The sequence below is a fragment of the Betta splendens genome, chromosome 22 (assembly GCF_900634795.4).
Source record: "Betta splendens chromosome 22, fBetSpl5.4, whole genome shotgun sequence".
NCBI lineage: Eukaryota > Metazoa > Chordata > Actinopteri > Anabantiformes > Osphronemidae > Betta > Betta splendens.
In genome coordinates this window covers 10334748-10356032 of record NC_040900.2, presented here as the reverse complement: position 1 = coordinate 10356032, position 21285 = coordinate 10334748, and the positions used below count along the sequence as shown (strand labels likewise).

At 50.7% G+C, this 21285-nt stretch overlaps 1 protein-coding gene across 9 annotated transcripts in view; it reads left to right on the top strand.

Annotated features, from left to right (window-relative positions):
- LOC114848041 (AT-rich interactive domain-containing protein 1B-like) overlaps positions 1 to 21285 on the top strand; it is a 160137-nt gene that overhangs the window by 17831 nt on the left and 121021 nt on the right. For 4 of the 9 annotated variants that reach the window (XM_041069173.2, XM_041069175.2, XM_029138156.3 and 1 more), the window contains exon 1: positions 11424 to 13308. The exons of 4 other annotated variants lie outside the window; for them this stretch is intronic. In XM_041069173.2, coding sequence (XP_040925107.1) covers positions 12076 to 13308 — 1233 coding nt within the window. In that variant the 5' untranslated portion in view covers positions 11424 to 12075. Of the gene's footprint in view, positions 1 to 11423; positions 13309 to 21285 lie in introns of those variants that run through there. One more of the 9 variants, XM_041069174.2, reaches the window with a different exon arrangement.

The following is a 21285-nucleotide window of genomic DNA, read 5'->3' as shown; positions in this document are numbered from 1 at the left end:
AGGCGTCGCGGCGCGCGGCCTCCGTGCACACGAGGCTCCTTTTATTTTTCCATCCGACGTGTTAAGTGTGATGGTACAAAGAGGCTCCCTTTTTAATTGTTTGGACAGATCACTCGAGAGGGAGCGGCTTTGATTTCGGGTGTTGACAGAATAGGCACAGGCTTGCTGTGCTGCTTCGGTGGCTGCCTTGCCAATTCTGCCACCGTGGCGTATTGATCTGTGGTAGTCTGTTTAGCTTAAGGTAAAGGCCGAGCTTTGCCAAGTAGATATGAGTGAAGCATTGCAGCGAGCACAGTGACAAACAAGCCGTTGATGTATAAGCATGGCATCAACTGTATGTGTGATCTCTGTATTAAATAAGACGAATGGGCACTTGGGCCGTGCTGTATAGGCACTTTATGAAATAGGAGTATACTTGTAGAAGCCTGGTGCATGGTGAGAAATCACCTGTTGATGGCCCATAATGTAATAGAACATTCCTTTTGAATGAGCGGGAAGCATAATGTCACACAGTCCATTAATATTCTCCCGCTGTGCCCATGTCTTGGCTCTCTGCTCTGGGGGAATGATCAGGGTGACGGACGACGGGGCGATGACACAAGAAAACAACTTCCCCACCTCCCTCCTTTTCCTCATCGCCCTCTCAGTTGTCTTCACCTCCCCTCAACCCATCAACACAACAGCCACAAATTACCCACTTTGCTCGCAATATTATCAGGGCTGATCGTTGGGGTCCATAATTAGAGTCTTAGTGTCGTCTAGCTTCCATTAGGCTAACAATAGAGCCTTTGGAACAAGGCCACTTTGGGCAAATAACATGTTGAGAACACTTGACTTTTGTGAGGAGATAGTGAAAAGCATCTGAGGCCATTACTGATCTAAACAGCCTTGAACTGGCGGGCGGCTACGTGCAAAACCGTGCACGAGCAGAGTGAGGAATTGTCTCAATTCCAGACAAACTGCATACAGAGGCGAAGATGAATCAAATGCAGTCACCCCAGAAATTGCAGAAACACAGACACACGTCTTCTTCCTCAAACAGTGACAGTGTTTTCCCTTTCCCCTGCCTCGTATTCCTCTGACAAAGACATAAATATAAATATCACGCCGCACGCTGCAGCCTAGTGGAGCTTGTATTTCAATCACGCGGCGTTAGATAGCTCGCTGCTGAGCATCATCTCAAGCTACAGCGCACGCGAGAGAGAGAGCGAGCGCTCTGTATTCTGAACCCAGGCCCCGTTTGATCTCCGTCATCGCCCCTCTAAGACATCATTGTGTAACACCGTAAAAGCGGACGGCTTCATGGAGAGGAGGAAATATCAAGGAAGTTATTCATAAATATTAGATAAGATCAAAACAGCCGGTTGCTCTCAGACTCCGAGCTCCTGGGTCAAGCCATCCACATCTCTTTGATTTTTTTTTTTTTTCTTCCGCACAGGCTGAGCAGAGAGGATTGAGCATGCATTGAAACCGAACCCGCCCCCTTTATCAAACCGAAAAACAGGAAAGCATTTTAAAAAACACAGTCCAATCCTGTTGCTAATAAGGCACTAATAAAGCACAAATCTACTGTTTTGTTTCATTCCTGATCAACACTTTTCATTATTCATAATTCTCTTGTTTTGATTACCGTCCCTAACGCGCAGTGCACGGAACCTGAGGAGATTAATAGGCAGCGCTCTCCAAACTCTTCCTCCTCTCCTCCGGAGCTGACACAAATTGGTGAAATATCACTTTGATCATGCCTCCTGAACAACAAACAAAACACAAACCTAATTAGCCTAATTCAAAATCGTTCCAAATGCCTCCGTTTGTTATGAAAGCCTTCCTTCTCAGTGCCATTGTTAAGGATAAAACTCAGTCGGACGAGTGTCTGTTTTAACTCGGAAGGCTTGCGTGTGTGTGTCAGGCTTGGGCAGGTGTCGGACCCACATGCACGGCGCAGAAACACAGATGTGATTAAGTGCAGGTTTATTCGGTGAATCAGAGTCAGGCGGTCCAGGTCAAACACAGTACGTTCCAGTAGGCAATAAACAAAGGAGCAGGCAATCTCAGAATCAAGGTCCAGGCAGGGTTCGGTACACGAGCAGACTTGGCGACAGTACAGACAAGGATCAGGCAAAAACTCACGGTCAGATTATCAGGCACAGGTCTTTCACAGGTTGCGGGATCAACAGGGTTCAGGCAAGAATCAAAGGTCGAGGCGGTCACGGTCAAAACACGAATGGCTACAATAGAATGCTGGAAAGAGTACATGAACTAACAATCTGGCGACTGGTGTGGGTGAGAGGTGGAGGTTAAGTACAGGTGCTGATTACTAATTAGCAACAGGTGTGGATGATGAGAACCGGAGCGTGACAGGAAGTTAACAAAATAAAACAGGATGTGACACGTAACATGAATCATGACAGTACCCCCCCCCCCTATGGCGTCTTCCACGGCGCCAACGAGCCCCTCCCCCCCCGCCCAGGGCGGGTGGAGGGAGGAAACAGGAGGAGGGCTCGAATCATCCCCCCTCGCCCGGGCGATGAAGCAGGGTGGGAGGAGGGAGGACATCAGGAGGAGGGTCCAGCGCCGGAATCCTCCTCGTCCGCAGAGCCGTGGCTGTGTTGCCCCATCCCGTCCGGGGACGGGGCCTCAGGATGTGTTGCATGAAAGTCTCTGATAAGGGACTTGTCCAGTATGTCCCGGGCCGGCACCCAAGAGCGTTCGTCCGGCCCGTAGCCCTCCCAGTCGACCAGATACTGGAAGCCCCGCCCCCGACGTCTGCAGTCGCGGAGGTCCCGAACCGTGTAGACAGGCCCTCCGTCCACGATCCGAGGAGGAGGAGGCGGTTGATGTGGAGGAACCATGGGGCACGATCGATAGGGCTTGAGGCGGCTGATGTGGAATGTGGGGTGGATCTTCATTGTCCTGGGCAATGAGAGCCTCACAGAAACAGGATTAATAATTTGCGATATCGTATATGGACCAATGAATTTCGGAGTCAACTTACGGGTCTGGGCCTGCACCCTGAGGTCTCTGGTGGACAACCAGACCTGATCGCCCACCTTGTATTCTGGGCCCGGTATCCGCTTACGGTCGGCCGCCCGCTTGTACTGGTCCCGTGCCCGCAACATGGTGCGCCGTGTCTGCAACCATGTGCGACGGCAACGCTGGACCAGGGCGTGCGCCGACGGGACGCGGACCTCTTCCTCCGAAGCCGGAAATAATGGCGGCTGGAACCCATAGGCGCACTGAAACGGGGTCAGTCCGGTGGAGGCGCAGGGCAGCGTGTTGTGGGCGAACTCCACCCACACGAGTTTGCTGGCCCATGACCCCGGGTTTCTGGAGGCGAGGAGCCGCAATCCTACCTCCAACTGCTGATTGGCCCGTTCGGCCTGTCCATTGGACTCGGGGTGGTACCCTGACGATAAGCTAACTTCAGCCCCTAGGAGAGAACAGAACTCTCGCCAAAATCGCGAGACGAACTGGGGCCCTCGGTCCGACACAATGTCTGAGGGGAAGCCGTGGAGTTTAAAAAACATGCTCGAGCATGGCTTGGGCCGTAGCCTTGGCTGACGGCAACTTGGGTAGGGATATAAAGTGGGCTAACCTGGAGAAGCGGTCTACCACCGTCATGACGACTGTCTTCCCCTGGGAGGGTGGTAGGCCGGTGACGAAATCCAGGGCTAGGTGTGACCAGGGGCGGTGCGGCACCGGCAGAGGACGCAGCAGACCGGCCGGTCGCTGATGCGACGCCTTGCCCATGGCACACGTGGGGCATGCGGCGACGTATTCCTGGACGTCCTTCTTCACCGTCGGCCACCAGAACCTCTCCCCCAGCCTAAACCGAGTGCCAGCCACCCCGGGGTGTCCACTTACTAGTGAGGCGTGAGCCCACTGGATGACCTCTCCCCTGAGGTCGGGTGGCACGAACAGCCGGTTGGGCGGGGCGCCGCGTGGGGCTGGACGGTCGCGGTTGGCCTCCCGTACCCGACGCTCCACCGACCAGGTGACTGCCCCCACCAGACATCCCGGCGGTAGGATGGACTCAGGTTCTGCTGGTTCCTGCTGCGCGTCATGCAGACGAGACAGAACGTCAGGTTTCACATTCTTGGATCCAGGACGGTACGACAAGTGAAAATTGAAGCGACTGAAGAACAGTGCCCATCGGGCCTGGCGTGAGTTCAGCCGCTTCGCCGTTCTCAGGTACTCAAGGTTCTTATGATCTGTATATACTAGGAAAGGCTGGTCTGCCCCCTCCAGCCAGTGTCTCCACTCCTCTAGGGATACCTTTACCGCGAGCAGTTCTCGGTCCCCGATGTCGTAATTCCGCTCCGCGGGAGATAGCTTGCGGGACATGAAGGCACATGGGTGGATCCTACCGTCCGTGGGATCCCTCTGGGACAGCACGGCCCCGACTCCGGAGTTGGACGCGTCGACCTCCACCACGAACTGCCGCTGTGGGTCGGGCATCCGCAGCACGGGTGCCGTGACGAAACTGCGTTTCAAACGTTGAAACGCCTCCTCTGCCTCGCCTGTCCACTGAAAAGCAGTCTTACATGAGGTTAGTGCGTGCAATGGAGCGGCAATGCTGCTGAACCTCCTGATGAACTTTCTGTAAAAGTTGGCAAATCCTAGGAAGCGCTGCACCTCCTTCCTGCTCTGTGGGACCGGCCACTCCTGAACTGCCTGGGTCTTGGCTGGGTCCATTTCGATCTTGTCCCTGCTGACGATAAATCCTAAAAACGAGACCTGGTCTGCATGGAACTCACACTTTTCTGCCTTAACATATAATCGGTGTTCCAGTAATTTCCTGAGGACCTGGCGGACATGAGCAATGTGCTCCTCCTCGGAGCGGGAAAAGACCAGGATATCATCAAGGTATACAAAGACAAAGTCATTTATCATGGGGCCGAGTACCTCATTTACAAACGCCTGGAAGACCGCTGGCGCGTTGGTCAGACCAAAGGGCATGACGAGGTACTCATAGTGTCCATTCGGGGTATTGAAGGCCGTCTTCCATTCGTCCCCCTCTCGGATCCGAACCAGGTGGTAGGCGTTACGGAGGTCCAACTTGGTAAAGTGAGTAGCTCCTGCTAGCAACTCGAACGCGGAGGATAATAAGGGAAGAGGGTAGGAGTCTCTTACAGTGATGTCATTGAGGCCCCGGTAATCAATGCAGGGCCGCAGGGAACCGTCCTTCTTCCCCACAAAGAAGAAACCTGCGCCTGCAGGAGAGGATGAGGGACGAATGATACCCGAGGCCAGCGCGGAGTCCAGATATTCCTTCATGGCCCGGGTCTCCTTGGGAGAAAGCTGATACAACCTCCCCTTGGGAGGCGTGGTCCCTGGGCGCAGGTTGATCGCGCAGTCATGCTTTCGGTGGGGCGGAAGGGAGGTCGCACGGACCTTGCTAAACACAGCGCGAAGGTCGTGGTAGCAATCGGGGACTCCCGTCAGATCGGCCTGCTCGATCTCCTCACCGATTGTCGCCGTCGCCCCTGCAGGTGCCTGTTGGGAGACTGCGGGCTGAAAGCAAGTGTTCATACAGTCTGAATCCCATCGGCTCACCTCCCCCTTGCGCCAATCCAGTGTGGGGTTGTGTAGCCTCAACCACGTGTGGCCCAGTACCACCGGGTGGTAGCACGACTCCACGACCAAAAACGTGATTTTCTCGGTGTGCGTGTCAGAAAAAGTCATTATTACCGGTTCAGTTCGATGCGTGACTCTCCAGAGCCGTCGTCCGTCCAGCGCGGCCGTTTCCACGGGAGACGCCAAGGGAATGGCCGCGATGCCCAGTCGCTCCACCAGTCCGGCGTCCATCAGACTGGCATCAGCTCCGGAGTCAATGAGGACCGCCTGCTGGACGGATCGGGTACTGGAGACTAGTGTTACCGTAGGCAATGAGCGAGCGGAGGCGCTACCTAAAATTGTTCGGCTCACCGCTACCCTCCGTGCTAGCGATGAGCCATGTCTTTTAGTGGACAGCGCAGGGCAAGATGCCCGGCCTGACCGCAATACAAACACAGTCCATGGGAGCGTCGGCGTCGCTTCTCCTCCTCTGACAGCCGTGCGCGGCCGATCTGCATCGGTTCCTCTGGCTGCGGTCCCACTTCCGGGTTCCGAGGAACGGACTGACCGCCAGGCTCACGCTGCCCCCTCCTGGGGCTCGTGGTGCGAAGTCGACGGTTCTCCCGCAAGCTTTCCTCTCGGTGGTGCTCCCGTTCGTTGCTCCCCAGCCTGCGGTCAATTTGTATCGCCAGGGCGATCAGAGCGTCCAAACTGCTGGGCAAATCCCTCGCTGCCAAGCAGTCCTTGACTCGCCGAGAGAGTCCGCGGATAAATACATCACCCAGTGCGGTGGCGTCCCAGCCGGCTTCTGCGGCTAGCGTGCGGAACTCGATTGCGTACTTCGCCGTCGGTCTGCCGCCCTGTCGAATATTAACCAGCCGCTGAGCCGCTTCGCGTCCCGGGGTGACTTCCTGGAAGATCTGTTTCAATGCGGTGGCGAAGGCGGCGAAGGTGCACACGCAGGAAGAGCCGTTTTGCCACTCCGCTGTCGCCCATGCTTCCGCGTCCCCCGTCAGGTGCGAAATAGCGTATGCCACCCGAGCGCGCTCCGAGGGAAACGCGGGTGAATGCAGTTCAAAATGAATCTCACACTGTGTGAGAAATGCTCGACAGTCTCCTGACTCACCAGAGAACCGTAGCGGGGCGCCTAGCCTGGCGTCTGGAGCGACGGCCATGGGAACCGCTGCTGCCAGGGGCGCTGCCGCGGCAGTGGCGCTCGGGGTCGGTCTCGTCTCTCCCGTCGAGCTCTGGGTCAGGCGATTCATTGCCTCAGTTAATCCTGCCATCGCCGTCTCCTGTCGCAAAACACACTCGGCCAATCTCTGGAGAGCGGCGTTGGTTTTCTCCTCCTGCTCTGCTGCTCGCTGCTCCTGAGCCATGAGCTGAGCACGGAGGTTCTCTGCACCGGCGGAGTCCATTTCTGGCCAGATTGTTCTGTCAGGCTTGGGCAGGTGTCGGACCCACATGCACGGCGCAGAAACACAGATGTGATTAAGTGCAGGTTTATTCGGTGAATCAGAGTCAGGCAGTCCAGGTCAAACACAGTACGTTCCAGTAGGCAATATACAAAGGAGTAGGCAATCTCAGAATCAAGGTCCAGGCAGGGTTCGGTACACGAGCAGACTTGGCGACAGTACAGACAAGGATCAGGCAAAAACTCACGGTCAGATTATCAGGCACAGGTCTTTCACAGGTTGCGGGATCAACAGGGTTCAGGCAAGAATCAAAGGTCGAGGCGGTCACGGTCAAAACACGAATGGCTACAATAGAATGCTGGAAAGAGTACATGAACTAACAATCTGGCGACTGGTGTGGGTGAGAGGTGGAGGTTAAGTACAGGTGCTGATTACTAATTAGCAACAGGTGTGGATGATGAGAACCGGAGCGTGACAGGAAGTTAACAAAATAAAACAGGATGTGACACGTAACATGAATCATGACAGTGTGTTTGCACTGCAGGTTAACTGTGCTAAGCGACCTTTGACCTTTCACCTCTCTCTCAAATCAGTCCTCACATGTGCCAGAAAGAGGAACAAAGCAAACTGGCTTTAAACAGACTTGGAAGCTTTAGCAGGTTCCTCCGCATTAATTCCTTTTGTTGATGTACTTCTTGCCAGCCGGGTAGAAATGTCAAGTGGCACATGAATAAAAAAATTGTAGTAGCACATTTTTCACCTCAGCATTCCTGGGTATTGGAAGTGCTAACGTTCTTACTGCAAACAGGATAAATATCCATATCATTGGATTTAGCACGTCTTGCCTTAGTCCACCGCGCAATAAGCAAAGTGCTCGACTTCTTACTGTTGGCGCCTCTAATTTGCTGTAAAAGTCGACACATCTCGCCGGCGTCTGTTCCGAGGGCAGCGACGCGCCGACGCCGCGCGCCATTTGAAGTGTTCACCCGCTGCAAGCAGCGTGAAGTCTACCTCGCGATGCTAGCGGATTAGCTCGCGTTGCCGCGCTAACATATGCAATGACTGCCGGCGAGCACTTCCCCATTAGGTTGGCACATCAAAGGCGGCGGGAGAACTTCTTCACAGGCAGTTAAAAGTGGGCTCAGTGTGGATCTTGTAAATACCGTCTTTGAGTCTGTGCCTCTCGGGGGACACTTCACACACTCTTCCAGTCAGGGCGAGGGAGGGAGGGAGAGGAGGATGGGGGAGAAAGAGGAGCAGTGACAGGCGTCAGAGGGGGGAGGAGAGGATGGAGGTATACGGGGGGGAGGTGGGGCTGCGCCCAGTCCCCTGTCACCATCAGGACAGGATCTGTGGATGAAGAAAATCACTCTTTCTGTCGGTCCCTCGCTCTCGCCCCCCCCCCCCCCCCCCCCCCCCCCCCGCGCACTTCACATGGTGGCTGACAGTGAAAGTGGAGCGTAGCTGTTTCCCCCGTTTTCTTTTGAGTCATGTTTTTCATAACACATAAATAGAGCATGTGGCGTCCTGGGAATTCTGTGTTTCACTATACTGGCGGACACAATAGCATCCACTCCTCTCAAGTGTTGTTGAAAACATTTTATCCATCATAGCCATTTGTAGGAGCTCTGGCGAGGCCCAGGACTCCGCAAGGAGCAGGAAAGAATATGAGATGTGAGTTATTTTTCACAGCCCCTCTAATACACACACACACATACACAAACACACACGCTCACGGATACCATATGCTCTAAAGCCCATCATTGCCTGGTTTTGCACACTGATCAATGCAAATGCTGTTATTTACCCAAGCCTGAAATGAAAAGACTATGGATCAATTTGATGCACTTCCATAGGGTGTGTGCTCACAATGCCTGGCTGGCTTTTTGTCTCAGCTACAACCCCCCGCAATCCCTTCTTCTCCTAGCCATATCCCCCTCCTTTTAATCACTCCCCCCCCCAATCACTAATGCAGAATATAGCACCCTGCTGTCTCCTAAATGCACAAACCATCATCTCTGCTTTTTGTCTTCACACCCTCTGTTTTCCTCCAATCGCACCCACGGTGTGACACCGGGGCTGCATCCATCTGAGCGGTGTGTGTGTGTATCTGTGTGTGCGTGCGTGCGTGTGTTTGTGTATGTTTTGGGCTGACCCACTTTCTGTGCTTGGCCAGGCTTGTGCTGCTGCGTTGCTGTGCTGTGCTGTGCTGCTAGGGGGAGATCCCTGCAGACTCTTCCCGGAACAGACTCCAGCTCTGCTCCTGACAGACACTCACCGTGGCATGTTATCCCCCAGCAGATTTGAGACCTCTGTCTAACTTTCAGTGCGTGTGTGTGTGTGTGTGTGTGTGGCTGTGTGCATAAAAAAATCAGATACACCTTGATGCGGATGCACAAGTGCATACCCACGGAAATGCATGCACACGGGTGCACAAGCAGGAGCAGCGTCTTTGCCGATGCACACGCAAACACTCCCACACACATATTCAAAGCACATACCATCCCAGATCTGTATATTTTTAATTCCATCCACCCTCCTCCGGCTCCTCCTCCTCTCTTCCCTGTGTTTGTCTGGAGTTATTGTTTCAATCTTGCTGCATCAGGGAGCCCCTGAAGGTTATAAATTAAACATAAATGCAAATGCGCTGAGCCATTGCCCTCCTCCACCTCCCTCCTCCCGCGCGCGCACACACCCATCCTCGCCATTCAAACAGATCAGTGTGTCTGCGAATTAATAGGAGAACAGTGGGCTTTTTTTAATGAGCGAGGGAGGGAAATTGCAAAGCCACAGCGTGGCACACCCAGAGCTGCAGCCGAGGCAACGGCTTGAAAAAGCCCCGGCGCCATCATAGAATATGCTAATGCCCCAGGTCCCCTCACTGTCAGCCTTAGTGTTGCTCTAGATGAGATCAGAGCTGAAGCTTTGATCTGGGACACTGGTGGGAGCCAGAATAGTCATATGCACAAAGCGCACAGAGTAGAAACAGTGGATGAGACTTGTTCTAATCAGAAAAGGAGCACAAAACCACTGATGATGACATTCAATACAGTAATCCTTTCTCCTTTTAAAACGGGTTCTGCTTTTGCTTATACACACACCACTAACAGTAACTGAATTTAATGTCTTCCCTGCCTTTCTCTAAACATAGGCTCAAGCCATACATCATTTTGAGTGTTATAGGCCCAGTTTGAGCATCTTCATTGGCTCAATGGTGACCGTTCAGTTCACTTGAGGACACAGTGGAAAGTGGGGCCTTACAACTTTTTTTTATCTGTCATGACTACAGCAAAGCTTTCCAGATATTCTAAGCTCTGACTTGTACTGACGCTAAATCTCCAGCAGGGGTCTTCCCATTGTCACGGACACGGCTTCATTGTAAATCCTCCTACCTACAGTGTACACACAAAAAAAAAATATAAGGCTGAGTGAGTTACACCTCCTGTTCTGAGCACGCGTGGCCCGGGGCAACATTTTCCGTCCAGCGTGAATCAGAAACGCTCGCTTTACGTTGCTGTCGCGTTCCCGCGGTCACCTTCACCTCCAGTACCTGCCTCGCCGTCGTCCCTGTCTTCGCATGTGGCCTTCCCATCACCACATTTATCGTGGACATCCCTAGCACGAGTCTCATCCCCAAATCCTTCTCCTTCCAACCCCCCCCCCCCCCCCCCTCCCTCCCTTCTTTCATCCACAGCTCCCTCTGTTGATCAAATGCATCTGATCTCATCAAAGCAGACCCTCTGCTCATTCAAGTCCCAACAGACAGCACAGCTTCTTCACTAAGCAGTATTTTACATTCATGTTTGAATACTACTGACGGCAGAGCATATCTTGTAGACTTTGGTTTTGTGTGGTCCTGCACTGCAGCCTGGGGTTTATTTTCTCCTTTCTTCTTACTTTGTTGTCATTATCACTTCAGCACAATTTCTCTCTGATGGAGTCTATCAAAAGGAGAAAATTAAAGAAAAAATTAAATGTATTTTATTAAAATAGGACATTTAATGAAGAGTAGCTTTAATATTTGTATACAGTTCCTCCTGCCAATTTTAAAGTAGTGACTTTATGAAGATTTTTATCTGCTCCACACCGAATAGTTTTGTAGGATATCATGTAGTGTATGATTGGATATTTCCAGATAGTGTTCTATACGGAAGATTGATTTGCTCGTGTTGCTGCAGAACATGAGTGATTGAAGCGAGTCCCAGATGATCTCTGTGGTGTAGATACCCCGATATTAAAGCTGTTATAAAGCGTGATTACATCCTTATTCCGTTTGCGCACAGCTTGTGGTTGCGTGTCCGACTCCTGTCAGAGCTGCAGAGAACTGGCTTGAGCCGAGGGACAGAGAGGGTGGGAGGAGGGAAAACGTGATCTGGACCCTTTCGGATAGACTCGCTCGCGCGAAGTTAACGCGTCCTTGTGAGACTGTCGGGAGGATTTCGCGCGGAGCCGAGGAGCAACGTCCGTGCGCAATTCGGAGACCGCTATTCCTCAGATTTTTTTATTAATATGACCTCATACGTCCCTTAAACCCGAAGGAAGTAGGCGCTCATTGGGCGCCTGAGATGCAGCTATGGAGCGAATTATTCGTATTATAATAGCAGCATTGAGACGTATGTCCCGTCCAAGTGCTGCCGCGTCACTGGCCTATTTTTGTTTAAAAATCACTTCGCAAGACACAATAAAACACCCAAATGTCCGCGTTCCGCGTGCGTAATGGCTCGCCACTCCAGTCCGGGTTTTCCGTGTGAGGCGCGCCGGAGCCCTGGAGGTGGATAAGCTGGTGGAGCCCGCTCTCTCTCATGCCATGCTGGGCCACAAGGGCTCCGGGAGACGCTGCTACACATTACCGAGAACCGGGATGGAGGAGAGGCGGAGGGGGGACGAGAAAAGTTTCGCTTAAACCTGGCACAGAAACTTTCGACATGAAGCCTCGCTGACGCGCCGTCTCGCCACCACTAGCGCTAGAGCAAAGCTTGCCTTTCCACTCAATCCATTTTTCGCCCGTGCAGTTTGTGTGTTTTCTTCCCGTCCGCGGGTTATTTGCCGTGCGCACGGCTGGTCGGGGCTCGCTGTCATCGTGCGCTGAGATGTTGGAGTGACCATGGCTGCGCAAGTGGCATCGGCTCCGACCAGAACTAATAACAAAAATAAAAAATTAGCCAGCGGTTTGGGTCCTGAGCTGAATTCGGGGAAATCCGGCGGAGGAGGAGGGACCGTACAGCGAACTGGACCGATGCTTGGTGCCGGAGATGGGACTCTGAATAATGTAGACCATCACCGCAGGAGCGAGCTCAACATGGTCCATTCAACTTCCACGACTCACGGCGCTCCGGACGGCCACGATAAAGATGGGAATAATCTCGCGCCCGGCTCCGCGTCGACTAATTCAACCACTTCCTCGATGGAAACGGGTTTGATCGCGAACCACAAGCTGAAATGTGCGGGAAGCGGAGATCCCCCCCAGCCGCAGCCGCTGCCGCAGCAGCAGCAGCAGCCGCCGCAGTTCGGCCAATTTGCGCCACATCAGCAGCGGCAGATCCAAAGTAACAACAGCGCCAGCAACAACGGCCAGGGGCCCCGTGGGGACAGAGGTATGGATCACCCGCACCACGGTGGCAAAGAGAACCTTTTGGGGGGGCAGGAGGAGCCACAGCAGCTCATGCCGGGGAAAGGTGAGGGAGACCTCACCTGTAAACCCGCGGAGAGGATGATGGGTACCAGGTATGAACATTCAAACTTGGGGCCGACTAACAACTCTGAGTTTAATAACAACTATTACACTCCTAGGCCCTGTTATGAGCAACATGGCGGACAGCAGCAACACAGCAGTGGGATGGGAATAACGCACTCCTCGGCACATAACAGCATGGAGAACTCTCACGAAGCAGGGTACCACAACAGCCAGTATAACCAGTACCCGGCGTACCGGGCGGGCTACGGCGGCGGGGCCTACAGTATGATGGGCCCGTCTGGGTGCCGACAGCCCGGGAGCATGATGATGGGCAGCAACTCGTCAGCAAGCCACGGGAAGTCCCCCCTGGGAGCGGGTTCGGGTGGCTTTCAGAGGTTCCCCGGACAAACCCCACAGCAGCATCCGTCGGGGGCCACGCCGACCCTGAACCAGCTGCTCACGTCCCCCAGCCCCATGATGCGGGGTTACGGCGGCGCCTACCCAGAGTACAGCGGGCCGGCCGCGCAGCAGCAAGCCGCAATGGGCCTGGGCAAAGACGCGGGGCCCCAGTACGGAGCCGCGTCGTCCCACGGCTGGGCTGGACAGCAGAGAAACCACCCGCACTCAATGAGCCAAGGGAGCGGCGGCCAGGGCAGAACGCAGGTGAGTTCCGGAAACTTCAGGAAACTCGAGCCTTTCATCGCCGGTGCCCAACTCACAATTACCATGTATTTTATTTGTGGCCGCAACTAATCGGTGGACAACGCGGGGATAAGAAAGCGCTTTTAAGTAAATTCGGAGAACGTGACATTTTAATCCAGCGTGCAGACGAAATAAAAAAAACATGACAGGCGCAACGCCGATTCACGCAACTTGTTAAAAGGCGTGCGTATAAATAGGCTTTAATATAAAAACGCACGCGAAACAAACCAAGCGTCAATGTCGTGGCTGCGTCGACATCTCATGTTGAGTGCGCGAGGTATATTTTGGCGTTTGTTTTCATTGAAAGCAGCGTTTAGGTCTGCGCCCCTGCCGACGTGGTGTCGGACACGTTGCCAAACGCCCTTTAGAGGACGCGCTGCGTTCGAGGCGCAACTTGAACAAAGTAGATCACCCCCCGCTGCAAATCTACGCGTGATAACAAAAGCGAAGGCTCGAACGTCGCGCACATCCTCGCCTCGAAGGGATTTAACAAATCGCACGGGCGCCGCGGCCGCCGACGGATCGGCCGCATCCCTTCCACGCGCTCCCCGTCGGCGAGCGCGTCCGTGCGCCACGTCTGCTCCCGGTCGCTGCTGCTCAGAATTTGAATAGTGGAGGTAAAGCGGCGACGAGCGCGTCGTGCTCGTTGCTCACGGTTGACACCCAGCCTGCCATCTGATTGGCTCCCCGTGGCCCCGCCGGACACAGTGCACGAGGAACGCTGGATTCTTCCAGGGGATATCAGGTCGTGGCGCCGTAGTGATGCTGCTTTGACGTATGATGGGGATAATACGGGACGGCAGTAATTGAAGTTTTATGAAGGTGGAGGCTGTATCCTATCTTGTCGTATTAAATAGACAAACACACGGTGACCTCTTTCTCAGCTGCCTGTACAACGTAAGGCATTAGCGATACCATGGTTCCTTCCTCAGAATTATAATTTCTCTCTTTTATTTTTTTAAATGCTGTCAGACAGGTGATAATGTTTCAGTTGTTTGTGGAGTCATGCCGGAGTGCCCTTTATTAAGAGGTGTAACAAACGCTTGCCACCCCCGTTTATTTAAATGGAACGGTCAAATCATGACAGGATGGCCTGGGTAATAAACACCTCGCTGACATTTACAAGAAAAAGCCAGGCACGATCAGCTTGTTAAAGCAGAGTTCACGTCAGAGCTGCTGACTCGGATTAGGCGGCGCAGGTGTAGCTCATAGTAGAGATCAGTGGTTGTACAAACACAAAATCATTGCAAAGACAGGAACTATGATCTTAAATAGATTATTATATATTGAGAGCTGTTCTTTTAAGTTGGTTCCTCGTGATAAAGTGCATCCTCTTCAGCGTAGCATCATTATTCTCTTTCATGGATGCTCCAAAATAAAGAGATGCACTTGTAGGGATTCACAGCCACAGTTTTGCAAAAACATAACCTTAAAAGCTGACTTTTACTTATTGGATGCCACTGCAGTTAGGGGCTGAATGTCTTGCTTGAGGGCACCTCAGCGGTAACAGTGGTGGAAAGGAAGTAAGCGTTATTAATTATTCAATTGTTCCTCCCTCTGTTTTCGGGAGCTGCGTTCAAGGATCCCTGGGTGTCCCTGAACCCAGCGCTTGAAACACGCCTGTTTTCAACAGCTCGTGGGCCTTGCAGCAGGGGAGGGTTTCTCCGCCAGCTCCCAACGCTGAGCCCAAACCTCGCCGTTCTCCAGAAGAGCCGTTAGTCTGCCGATGTTCTTTGGCACGCTAAATTATGCACACTGCTGGATGGCACATCTGGACGACTGGAGGGCAAGGTGGTTGAGCGTAGCTTATACTGTCTGCCTCTCCTCTCACCAAACAAAAGCAGTTCATTAGCCTACATTGTTTCAATCAAAGGCAATTTGTGTTGGATGCTGGGGAAATGAAATGGATGTTTGAGCGTGGGAGGCTTTGCTGTAGTATTGATTGTAGCAAATTATGTGCTGATAAGATGGTCACTAGAAAAGCACAGCGATCCCTCTTCTAAAAATAATTAACTTGAGATGTTTATGTCCATAGTTACATTCAGACAATTGCACCAAATCCTGCTCCAGACAAATCATACATTTTAGGCTGTGAAAGTTTTTTTGTCCCTCTTTGAGAGTGAGTGCATGTGCTGCTCTATTTCTGCGGTATTTCTTCCTGACTCTACTAACATTTCACTAGCAGTATATTCATGCTACAAAACCCTATGTTTAATTCATATTTGGAGCAGTAGCACTTCACTGACAGGCTGTGTGAGAAAAGGCGAGCGGTGTAGTGCATAATACTGCCTCCAAATTGGCCCCGTGATATGACTGTGCTTCACTTCAGAGTGCGTTTGGTTGGAGCATGCTGCTGTCACCTGTTGGCACAGTTTCCCCCTCTTTCGAATTCAATTTCCCTCCCCGCCGCCTCTCGTCAGGAGCAAGCTGTGAGCGAAACGAGTGCACCTCATTTACTCCACTGTCTCCCACGACAAAATGAAGACAGAGCCCCACCGCTGAGCGCCGTACGTGTGAACACACACATCAGCAATATGCGAGATATGTTATTTAGAGGTGCGGGTCAAATTAACGTGGTTGATGGGAAACGGGGAATGCTCAGCGCTCGGCTACGGCACCGACCTGCAGCCTGGGTGCTTGTCTGCACGTCAGCTGCTCCAAATCCGGGGCAACTACCTATAGCAGCAATTTACCAGCATCTCTGGAATCCTAATGGCCTATTTAGGTTAGCATCATCTCCATAATTTTCAAACTATATATGTAACAAGAATCCATCTGCTCTCCGCTAATCAGAATACACACGCAACACACACTGAGAACAATAAAAGTAATTAGAAGGTAATAATGAGGGACTAGCAAGTTGAAAATAGACTTAGATAATTACAGCAGCAGCTAATTTAAAATCTGACCTAATAAAAAAGAAGTGAATGGATATTTACAGTTTCTGCTAATTTACTACTATTGTGCTCAGTGTTTGCTTTTGTTTTTCCAAGTCGAAATCAAAGCTCCGTGGTTCTACACATCAAAGACCCAGTCCCAGTCCCATCCTTCGTAATGTGCTTACCTTGAAATGATCCCTGCTCGCGGTGCTCTCCAGTGCATACTGTTTATATTTCTCTCTTATGAATTATTAGTGTGATGCGAACTAAGACTTTATAATGGGAGCGATGCATCAATGTCACATTGTATTATGCAGCTATCTCAGGGAGCTTTTGTGCATAGTGATGGGCCCGACTGTGGCTGCTGGGATTTAATTTATGGTGCGTGTTGTGCGTTGGACAGACGGCCCATGGGGTCCGGGCGTGCAGGTGTGTTGGGTTGCTGCTTTTTCCACGGTGCGTGTCTTTAACGTTGGGTTTCTCCCGTGTGCGTGTGTGCATTCAGGAGCAGGGTAAAGCCCCTTTGTCAGCACTAAGCAGTCCAACGTGAACCCCATCATGCATCTCTCTCTCTCTCTCTCTCTCTCTCTCTCTCTCTCTCTCTCTCTCTCTCTCTCTCTCTCTCTCTCTCTCTCTCTCTCTCTGTCGCATGGCCCTTCCTGTCAGTGGTTTGTTTATGTTGTTCTGTTTACATCTCTGTCTTGGCCAGCCAGCCCAGCGCTGATTAGCAACACTGGAGTGAAATTTTAATTTGCTCTGTTGCGTCTGATAAGGGCCCGGTGCAGCGTTTTTCATCTTCTTTGGATGAAGCACAGAGCCTGCTTAGGTAATTGGCATGCTGGGGTTATCCCCGGTCCGCTGCATGCGGTTTACATAAAATGTTAATTAATTCTGATTTTGAAAAATAATACGAATAAAACAAAACAACTGTTCAGTTACGTCTCTGTAAGTAAGCTTATGGATTATTAGCAGTTTTTTTTTTTGTGCTGGCCTCCCTGTACACTCACAACATGCCCCCGAGTCAGAGGTTGGTGTATAAATGCCCCGAAGAAAGGATTTAATTACTGCAAGCGAGCCATGATTTGGTGTCACCTGTTCCTCGGCTCTGCCTCGGTCGACCTGCTGCCGAGTCAGGAGGGAGCAGAAAAATCAAAACCAAAAGGTATCACAGCAATTGATCCTCTCTTCAAGTTCCCCTCCCAAGTGTGTTTATTTAGCGTATTTCAGAAATGGTGCGTTCCAGCGTCGCCGCTGACATCAGCGACTGCGTGTGAAAACAGTAGTCAGCTGTCCCCCGGCATTCTGGGATTTGAAGGATTTATCTTGGGTCTGGTTTGGGGTTATAAACACCTGTAGATGAGGCTTAGAACTGAACCACTGCTGCCAACGTTTTGCTTTCCCTAGTGGCAACATGTTTGATTTGGCTTCATGAATAAGGAAAAAGGACAAATTAGTGTTTGCTCTTCTCGGAATCAGTTGCATGAACCCAAACATACATGTTTCATTTTTACAATTCAATACACACAAAAAATGAATTGAACAATCCAGAAATTAGCATTGCTGGACATTTTGTTAATTTTGACTCCATCCAATGCTGACAATATTTCACATCTCTTTCAGCAATATTTGTAACATTGTTATGTTATGTTATAACAAATGTGATTCCATTTATATTCTACAAATAAAATCATAAACGAGTGCAATTATTAGTTTCATATGGTTTTGCGCAAATTTTATTGGCACTTCGTCATGATAGGTTATGACTTGCATGGGGACTTAGCAGCTGCGTTCTCTGGGTGAGCAGAGGGTCGAGCGTACGAGCAGCCAGCGATGCAGACATGTAGGCGATGTCTGAAATGAGTCACATGGAAGGCTGCTGACTTCTGAGGAATGGGCCTGGCCGAGTTCACGCACGCACGCACGCACACACACACACACACACACACACAGGGAGAGTCAGTATCTAAACGCTGGCAAATGTCAGCGCGGTTCCCATCCCCTCGCTCTGAACCTCGAACCGCTTCAGCCTCGTAAACGATGCGAGGAAAACGTGTTTACACGCTATTGGTCTCACACGCGTGCAGACGTGTCGTACTCCCTCGCTCCAGTAGCGTGTGTATGGCTGGCGCTGCTCCAGGTCTGGTGTCGCTGGGCGCTGCGGTGTCGTCCCAAACTTCCCACCACCACCACGCTGACCTTCACATATGCTAATTAGCCATGTGGAGCTGCTGAATGGGAGAAGCCCATGCCTCCCAGCCAACCCAGAGCAGGCTTGATTTATGCATTATCTTCCTGGATTGATTTATTTTTATTTACCTAAGATGTATACGGTAGTTAACGAAACACCCAGCGAGCAGATGGTTCACTTTTGAGTCATCTCTTCTCGTACTTCTTTTTGGTCTTTTAGGTTTCTCCGCTGCGTCCCTGGCTTTCAGCAGCTAGGTCTCCCCGGGGACCAGCAGTCAGTTCAGTATTTAGACTGCCAGCATCGCCTATCGAATATTTATACGCTGGATGCGATCTGCCGAGATGCCGTGCTGCTTACCATAACTGCCGCCTCACTTACGTTTCATCCTCTTCAGCCAACAGAGAGCGAGATGGGAAGCATATGGCTCGGTCCCTCTGGAAATGAGCACTTTATTGATTGCGGCTATTAATGCCAATTCAAAGAGTCAGCGTGACATTTTTTTTTTTTCAAATTTCCAGCCAAAACCTGCATGTTCTCCCTGTTTGGAAACCGCCAGTGAACTGTGCAATTGTCCAGTTGAACAAAAAGTGAGCAGAACAGGTTAATTGCCAGATTATCTTGGGAGTTTTTATTTGTGTCTTAAGAATTTGTGCACATATTTTTCACATTGCAATAGATTTTTTTGTGTTACTCTGAGTAATAAAATGGACCCATATATCAAACAAAGCTTGGAGTTAGATGTGAGACCATTATTAAATTGTAATTTTCCTTGTTTGTTTTATTCACATTCTTGTTCAGACAATAAAACAGAATGAGGGCTGCAAACCTTTTACTAGTGCTGCTTCATTAGCTATGTGTATATTTATTATAGAAGGTACGATTCTTTTTTTTCCCTAATTTGTTCTTTCCAGATTGTGCAGAACGTGAACACGTTCTCACGGAGAAGCATGTGTGCAACCTATATGTCCATGTGTGTGTGGTTACATAGGAACTGCACGCTGTCATCATCACCCCTGTCTCCTCAGCTTCTGAACAGACTCATTATAACATCATCATCATCATCACCAGCATCCATCACTTCAGACATCAAAGCTGTTGCACACCTATATCTGTTTCCAGCCTCTCCGAGTCGCACAGCTCGTTGCTTGGTTTGAGTTGATCCTAATCAGCGCTGACACAGTGGGACCGTTTGCACAGCTACACGTAAAAAAAAAAACAAGACAAAGCAAATAACACCAGCAAGGTGCAGTCTGTGGTAAAGCACGTAGAGACAAAAATAGAAAAACCACGGGACGTGGACGACGCACAGGGTTTCTGTTAATGAGTTTTGTCTGTTGTTTCCGCTTCCTAAAGTCCTACTTTGTTTTTTTTTCTGTATCGATTGCTATCACAGATACATACAAGGACTCAACCTCAACCTGTATTTCCCAGCCAATATTTCTTTTTTATTCAAGTTGTTTCTTACTTACTGTTTACGGCGTGAGTGTGGGAACAGTAGAGTCTGTGGTTATATTTCTGATTTATGGGCTCCGGTCACACCAGTGGTCACTCCTGGCTTAATGCTGCCTCATTTAGATCAATTTTATCACCGCAATTGAGTAGGTTGCTTCACACCACATCGTCTTCCAAAGACCTATGTGCAGTGGACACACACACATGTGTTTTAAATATCAGCCTCTCATCTGACAATACCCAGATAAACTGGATTACATACAGCATCAGCAACACAAGTGAACTTTATTGTGGTGTATAGATGTGTTATTTCTTTAGGACTGAGGAATATCAATACATTCTGCTAGCCCAGATGCTAGCGGTGCGCCAGTTAATCTGACTCGTGTGTGTGTGTGTGTGTGTGTGTGTCTCCTGTGTGTCACGGCGCATGTCTCCCCTGCTCAATGAACATCCAAAGTTACTGTTGGCTAAATATTCAAAGGTTACTGTAATGTCAGACACATGCCAAAGGGGAGCATGGAATACCACATTAACATAATCCATAGGCAGCTGTTCCATTTACAAACATCACCACCGCCTCCTGCTTCCTCTCACTCTCTGAGGCCGATGGAACAGCAACAAGTCGCCGCTGATGTAAAGACAAATCCAAAGAAAATGTCCGTCCCAGGCATGAACTGGATTCGTGTATAGACTTTTATTTTTTAAATAGCCAAGACAAAACAATTGCTGTTGTTCCCAACAACAAAGCAACACTTTCTGGCAGCAACTTGCTTCTTCGGAGACTAATATTTAAAGCATTCAGTGCTAATTAGATGTTTTATGGCGGCTGAGGCGGCCAACGCGTTGCCCTCTCACCCGCTGGGGCCGGAGTCTGCGCTCGCAATCACAGCGATTGTTTTGATAATTACGTGTGTATAAACTGCAGAAGAGGGCCTTTTCTCTGCATTTTAAAGAAATACAATTTGTATTTACAGCTCTGTGAATCTGCGCCTTCAGCATTGTTTTGAGGGAGCCGTTGTTTTACCCTCGCATAGCAGATATATTTTAATTAGTCTGACTTTGGAAATTCCCTGTGTGTTGTGGTTTGTGTCGGACACTGAAGACTCCCACAGCTCGCAGACTTTTTTAAGCTATTGGCCACATACCAAGAAGCCCAGTCATGTCTGGAAACTTCTGCAAATTCATAGTTTCTCCGCTGCAGTTTAAAGCACAAACAACGCCTTCATCCCTCTCTGCTGTTCTATTCCTCTTCTTTTTCTTAACCCCCTTCCAAGTCTTTCCAAGTCTCTCTGTCTTTGGGGTGCTACTTGTGAGTGACCTTGGCTGGTGACTACATTGCCTGCTCATTAAGTAGTAAAGATGAATGTTTCCATTATAGCAGGGGGAAAAACGACCGTGACCAATTAGTGGTAATTAACG